This window comes from Serinus canaria, unplaced genomic scaffold, assembly GCF_022539315.1.
Source record: "Serinus canaria isolate serCan28SL12 unplaced genomic scaffold, serCan2020 HiC_scaffold_527, whole genome shotgun sequence".
In the NCBI taxonomy this organism is placed as follows: Eukaryota; Metazoa; Chordata; class Aves; order Passeriformes; family Fringillidae; genus Serinus; species Serinus canaria.
Window position 1 is genome coordinate 1 of NW_026108641.1, and position 6,611 is coordinate 6,611.

The 6,611-nt window shown below is 63.9% G+C and overlaps 1 protein-coding gene and 1 long non-coding RNA gene across 2 annotated transcripts; both read left to right on the plus strand.

Moving 5' to 3' along the window:
* Positions 1-28: 28 nt before the first annotated feature.
* Positions 29-6,607, plus strand: NDUFS2 (NADH:ubiquinone oxidoreductase core subunit S2; the record flags this gene model as incomplete). The annotated part of the gene is made up of 7 exons (XM_050987927.1): positions 29-159; positions 1,149-1,226; positions 1,966-2,051; positions 2,136-2,255; positions 5,052-5,181; positions 5,845-5,940; positions 6,563-6,607. Coding segments are annotated over exons 1-7 (630 nt in total), but the record flags the coding sequence as incomplete, so codon positions are not given.
* On the plus strand, positions 3,507-4,838 carry LOC127061294 (uncharacterized). The gene is made up of 4 exons (XR_007780778.1): positions 3,507-3,638; positions 3,753-3,817; positions 3,957-4,014; positions 4,735-4,838. It is a non-coding gene; the product is annotated as an uncharacterized LOC127061294 (long non-coding RNA).
* Positions 6,608-6,611: the final 4 nt, after the last annotated feature.

Consider the following 6,611-nt stretch of genomic DNA (forward strand, 5'->3'; position numbering starts at 1 on the left):
GGGGGATTTGGGGTTGGGGGGTGGGCTCTGGGGGTGCCGGGGGGGCTGAGCTGCAGCGGGGTCCCCTCTGTCGTCCCCCCCCAGATGTTCGAGTTCTACGAGCGCGTGTCGGGGGCGCGGATGCACGCGGCCTACGTGCGGCCCGGGGGGGTGCACCAGGTGAGGGGCTGGGCCCGCTCCCCTTGGGGGGCACCCCTTTCCTGTGGGATCCCCATTCCCGTGGGATCCCCATCCCTGGGAACCCCATTTTCCCGTGGGAACCCCATCCCTGGGAACCCCATCCCTGGGATCCCCATTCCTGTGGGATCCCCATCCCTGGGAACCCCATCCCTGGGATCCCCATTCCCGTGGGATCCCCATCCCTGGGAACCCCGATCCCATAGGATCTCCCTTCCTGTGGGATCCCCATCCCTGGGCACCCCATTCCTGTGGGATCCCCATCCCTGGGCACCCCATTCCCATGGGATCCCCATTTCTGTGGGATCCCCTTCCTGGGAACCCCATTCCTGTGGGATCCCCATCCCTGGGCACCCCATTCCTGTGGGATCCCCTTCCTGGGCACCCCATTCCTGTAGGATCCCCATCCCTGGGAACCCCATTCCTGTGGGATCCCCATTCCTGTGGGATCCCCATCCCTGGGCACCCCATTCCTGGGAACCCCATTCCTGTGGGATCCCCATTCCTGTGGGATCCCCATCCCTGGGCACCCCATTCCTGTGGGATCCCATCCCTGGGCACCCCATTCCCATGGGAGCCCCTGCCCACATCCCTGGTGCCACCTGAGCTGCCACCTGTCCTGTGCGTGCCTGCAGTGCCACCTGTCCCAATCCCAATGCCACCAATCCCACCAGTGCCACCTGTCCCAATCCCAATGCCACCAATCCCACCAGTGCCACCTGTCCCAATCCCAATGCCACCAGTGCCACCTGTCCCAATCCCATCAATCCCACCTGTCCCACCAAATCCAATCCCACCAGTGTCACCTGTCCCAATCCCAATGCCACCAATGCTACCTGTCCCACCTGTCCCAATCCCATCAATCCCACCTGTCCCACCTGTCCCACCTGTCCCAATCCCATCAATCCCACCTGTCCCACCTGTCCCACCTGTCCCAATCCCATCAATCCCACCTGTGCCACCTGTGCCAGGACCTGCCCCTGGGGCTCATGGACGACATCTACGAGTTCGTCAAGAACTTTTCCATCCGGATTGACGAGGTGGAGGAGGTGAGGGGGGACTGGGGAGGGGACAGGTGACAGCCAGGCTGCTGCCACCTGCCACCTGCCACCTGTCACCTGAGAGGGGCAGGGTCGTTCCTCACAGCATGGGGGGGGGGGAGGTGACACAGAGTGGGGCGGAGGGGGACAGGGACAGGTGAGGGATGTGAGGGACAGGTGACGGTGTGAGGGACAGGTGAGGGGTGTGAGGGACAGGTGACAGTGTCAGGGACAGGTGAGGGATGTGAGGGACAGGTGAGGGGTGTGAGGGACAGGTGAGGGATGTGAGGGACAGGTGACAGTGGCAGGGACAGGTGAGGGATGTGAGGGACAGGTGAGGGGTGCTCAGGTGACAGTGATAGAGACAGGTGAGATGTGTGAGAGACAGGTGACAGTGGCAGGGACAGGTTTTGGTGTGAGGGACAGGTGACAGTGGCAGGGACAGGTGACAGTGATAGGAACAGGTGAGGGGTGCACAGGTGACAGTGACAGAGACAGGTGAGGGGTTCACAGGTGACAGGGACAGGTGAGGGGTGTGAGGGACAGGTGAGGGGTGTGAGGGACAGGTGGGGGGGTGCACAGGTGACAGTGACAGGGACAGGTTTTGGTGCGAGAGCCGCATGAGGGGGACAAGGAACAGGTGCCAGCGCCAGGTGAGTGTTTCCAGCGCCAGCTGACGGTGCCAGGGCCAGGTGAGCAGCGCAGGTGCAGGTGTGCCAGGTGTGCCAGGTGTCCCTGCTGTGCCCAGATGCTGACCAACAACCGCGTCTGGAAGAACCGCACCGTGGGCATCGGCGTCATCACGGCCGAGGAGGCGCTCAACTACGGCTTCAGGTGAGCTGGGGGGGATCCCCCAGGTGTGCCCCGCCCCGCGGGTGGGCGGGGCCGAGCTCAGGTGCGTTTTTGGGGTGTCCCCAGCGGGGTGATGCTGCGGGGCTCCGGCATCCAGTGGGACCTGCGCAAGACTCAGCCCTACGACGTCTACGACCAGGTGGAGTTCGACGTGCCCATCGGCTCCCACGGCGACTGCTACGACAGGTACGGCCTCACCTGGATGGGAGGGGACAGGTACGGCCTCACCTGTCTGGGGGGGACAGGTACGGCCTCACCTGTCTGGGGGGGACAGGTACGGCCTCACCTGTCTGGGGGGGACAGGTACGGCCTCACCTGTCTGGGGGGGACAGGTACGGCCTCACCTGGATGGGAGGGACAGGTACAGCCTCACCTGGATGGGGAGGACAGGTACGGCCTCACCTGGATGGGGGGGACAGGTACGGCCTCACCTGGATGGGAGGGACAGGTACGGCCTCACCTGGCTGGGGGGGACAGGTACGGCCTCACCTGGATGGGGGGGACAGGTACGGCCTCACCTGGATGGGGGGGACAGGTACGGCCTCACCTGGCTGGGAGAGACAGGTACGGCCTCACCTGGATGGGGGGCACAGGTACGGCCTCACCTGGATGGGGGGGACAGGTACGGCCTCACCTGGATGGGGGGGACAGGTACGGCCTCACCTGGATGGGGAGGACAGGTATGGCCTCACCTGTCTGGGGGGGACAGGTTACAGCCTCACCTGGATGGAGGGGACAGGTACAGCCTCACCTGGATGGGAGGGGACAGGTACAGCCTCACCTGGATGGGAGGGGACAGGTACGGCCTCACCTGTCTGGGGGGGACAGGTACAGCCTCACCTGGATGGGAGGGGACAGGTACGGCCTCACCTGTCTGGGGGGGACAGGTACGGCCTCACCTGGCTGGGAGGGACAGGTACGGCCTCACCTGGATGGGGGGGACAGGTACGGCCTCACCTGGATGGGGGGACAGGTACGGCCTCACCTGGATTGGGGGGGACAGGTACGGCCTCACCTGGATGGGGGGGGACAGGTACGGCCTCACCTGGCTGGGAGGGACAGGTACGGCCTCACCTGGATGGGGGGGGACAGGTGATCCCATACCCAGTTTAGGGGCACAGGTGATGCCAGTCCCAGTTTGGGTGCACAGTGATGCCAGTCCCAGTTTGGGGTTCAGGTGATGCCAGTCCCAGTTTGGGGTGCAGGTGATGCCCCCCTGTTTCGGGGTGCAGGTGATGCCAGTCCCAGTTTCGGGGTGCAGGTGATGCCAGTCCCAGTTTGGGGTGCAGGTGATGCCAGTCCCAGTTTGGGTGTTCAGGTGATGCCAGCCCCTGTTTGGGGTGCAGGTGATGCCAGTCCCAGTTTGGGGCACAGTGATGCCAGTCCCAGTTTAGGGGCACAGGTGATGCCAGTCCCAGTTTGGGGGACTCAGTGATGCCAGTCCCAGTTTGGGGGCACAGGTGATGCCAGTCCCAGTTTGGGGGCTCAGGTGATGCCAGTCCCAGTTTGGGGGTTCAGGTGATGCCAGTCCCAGTTTGGGGGTTCAGGTGGTGCCAGTCCCAGTTTGGGGTTCAGGTGATGCCAGTCCCAGTTTTGGGGGTTCAGGTGGTGCCAGTCCCAGTTTGGGGTTCAGGTGATGCCAGTCCCAGTTTGGGGGCACAGGTGATGCCAGTCCCAGTTTAGGGTGCAGGTGATGCCAGTCCCAGTTTGGGGGCTCAGGTGATGCCAGTCCCAGTTTAGGGGCACAGGTGATGCCCCCCTGTTTCGGGGTGCAGGTGATGCCAGTCCCAGTTTGGGGTTCAGGTAATGCCAGTCCCAGTTTGGGGCACAGGTGATGCCAGTCCCAGTTTGGGGCACAGGTGATGCCAGCCCCAGTTTGGGGTTCAGGTGATGCCAGTCCCAGTTTAGGGGCACAGGTGATGCCAGTCCCAGTTTAGGGGCACAGGTGATGCCAGTCCCAGTTTGGGGTGCAGGTGATGCCCCCCTGTTTCGGGGTGCAGGTGATGCCAGTCCCAGTTTGGGGTGCAGGTGATGCCAGTCCCAGTTTGGGGTGCAGGTGATGCCCCCCTGTTTCGGGGTGCAGGTGATGCCAGTCCCAGTTTGGGGTACAGGTGATGCCCCCCTGTTTCGGGGTGCAGGTGATGCCAGTCCCAGTTTGGGGTGCAGGTGATGCCCCCCTGTTTCGGGGTGCAGGTGATGCCCCCCTGTTTCGGGGTGCAGGTGATGCCAGTCCCAGTTTGGGGTGCAGGTGATGCCAGTCCCAGTTCGGGGTGCAGGTGATGCCAGTCCCAGTTTGGGGTGCAGGTGATGCCAGTCCCAGTTTGGGGTGCAGGTGATGCCAGTCCCAGTTTCGGGGTGCAGGTGATGCCCCCCTGTTTCGGGGTGCAGGTGATGCCAGTCCCAGTTTGGGGTGCAGGTGATGCCAGTCCCAGTTTGGGGTGCAGGTGATGCCCCCCTGTTTCGGGGTGCAGGTGATGCCAGTCCCAGTTTGGGGTACAGGTGATGCCCCCCTGTTTCGGGGTGCAGGTGATGCCAGTCCCAGTTTGGGGTGCAGGTGATGCCAGTCCCAGTTTGGGGTGCAGGTGATGCCAGTCCCAGTTTGGGGTTCACGTGATGCCAGTCCCAGTTGGGGTGCAGGTGATGCCAGTCCCAGTTTGGGGTGCAGGTGATGCCAGTCCCAGTTTGGGGGTTCAGGTGATGCCAGTCCCACTTTAGGGGCTCAGGTGATGCCAGTCCCAGTTTGGGGGCTCAGGTGATGCCAGTCCCAGTTTGGGGGTGCAGGTGGTGCCAGTCCCAGTTTAGGGGCACAGGTGATGCCAGTCCCAGTTTGGGGGTTCAGGTGGTGCCCCCCCTGTTTCGGGGTGCAGGTGATGCCAGTCCCAGTTTGGGGGTTCAGGTGGTGCCAGTCCCAGTTTAGGGGCACAGGTGATGCCAGTCCCAGTTTGGGGGTTCAGGTGGTGCCCCCCCTGTTTTGGGGTGCAGGTACCTGTGCCGCGTGGAGGAGATGCGCCAGTCGCTGCGGATCATCCTGCAGTGCCTCAATAAGATGCCACCTGGCGAGATCAAGGTGGACGATGCCAAGGTGTCACCCCCCAAACGCGCCGAGATGAAGGTGACGTGTCCCCAGAGCCCCCAGAGCGGGGGTGGCACCCCGGGAGGGTGGCACCCAGAGCAGGTGGCACCCAGAGCAGGTGGCACCGAGGGCGGGTGACACCCAGGGTGAGTGACACTCAGGGTGGGTGGCACCAAGGGCAGGTGACAACAAAGGCTGGTGGCACCCAGGTTGGGTGGCATCAAGGGCGGGTGCTACCCAGGGTAGGTGACAGCACCAAAGGCTGGTGGCAGTGCTGCAGCGCCAACCAGGGTGGGTGGCATGGAGGGCAGGTGACAACACCAAAGGCTGGTGGCACCAAAAGCTGGTGCCACCTAGAGCAGGTGGCACTGAGGGTGGGTGCCACCCAGGCCAGGGCAGGTGACACCAAAGGCTGGTGCCACCCAGGGCTGGTGCCAGCCCTGCAGTGCCACCCAGGAGGGTGCCACCCCTGCAGTGCCACCCAGGGCAGGTGCCACCCCTGCAGTGTCACCCAGGGCAGGTGCCACCCCTGCAGTGTCACCCAGGGGGCAGTGCCAGCCCTGCAGTGCCACCCAGGCTGGTGGCAGCCCTGCAGTGCCACCAGAGCAGTGCCACCCCTGCAGTGCCACCCAGGCTGGTGCCACCCCTGCAGTGCCACCCAGGGCAGGTGCCACCCCTGCAGTGCCACCCCTGTGCCCACAGACGTCCATGGAGTCCCTGATCCATCACTTCAAGCTCTACACCGAGGGCTACCAGGTGCCACCAGGTGCCACCTACACGGCCATCGAGGCCCCCAAGGTGACACTGGCTGTCCTGTTTGTCCCTGGCACTGGCTCCGCCCCAAATCTGTCCCCATGTCCCCAACCCTGTCACCGTGTCCCCAACCCTGTCCCCGTGTCCCCAACCCTGTCACTGTGTCCCCAACCCTTTCACCATGTCCCCAACCCTGTCCTCGTGTCCCCAACCCTGTCACCATGTCCCCATGACCTGTGTCATGTCCCCAAACCTGTCACCGTGTCCCCAAGCCTGCCCAGTGTCCCCAACCCTGTCCTTGTGTCCCCAGCCCTGTCCCCATGTCCCCAGCCCTGTCCCCAATGTCCCCAATGTCCCCACAGTCCCCTCAGGGTGAGTTTGGGGTGTACCTGGTGTCCGATGGCAGCAGCCACCCTGTCCCCATGTCCCCAGCACTGTCCCCAATGTCCCCTCAGGGTGAGTTCGGGGTGTACCTGGTGTCCGATGGCAGCAGCCACCCTGTCCCCATGTCCCAGCCCTGTCCCCATTGTCCCCATGTCCCCAGCCCTGTCCCCATGTCCCCAATGTCCCCACTGTCCCCTCAGGGTGAGTTTGGGGTGTACCTGGTGTCCGATGGCAGCAGCCACCCTGTCCCCAATGTCCCCAATGTCCCCAACTGTCCCCTCAGGGTGAGTTTGGGGTGTACCTGGTGTCCGATGGCAGCAGCCACCCTGTCC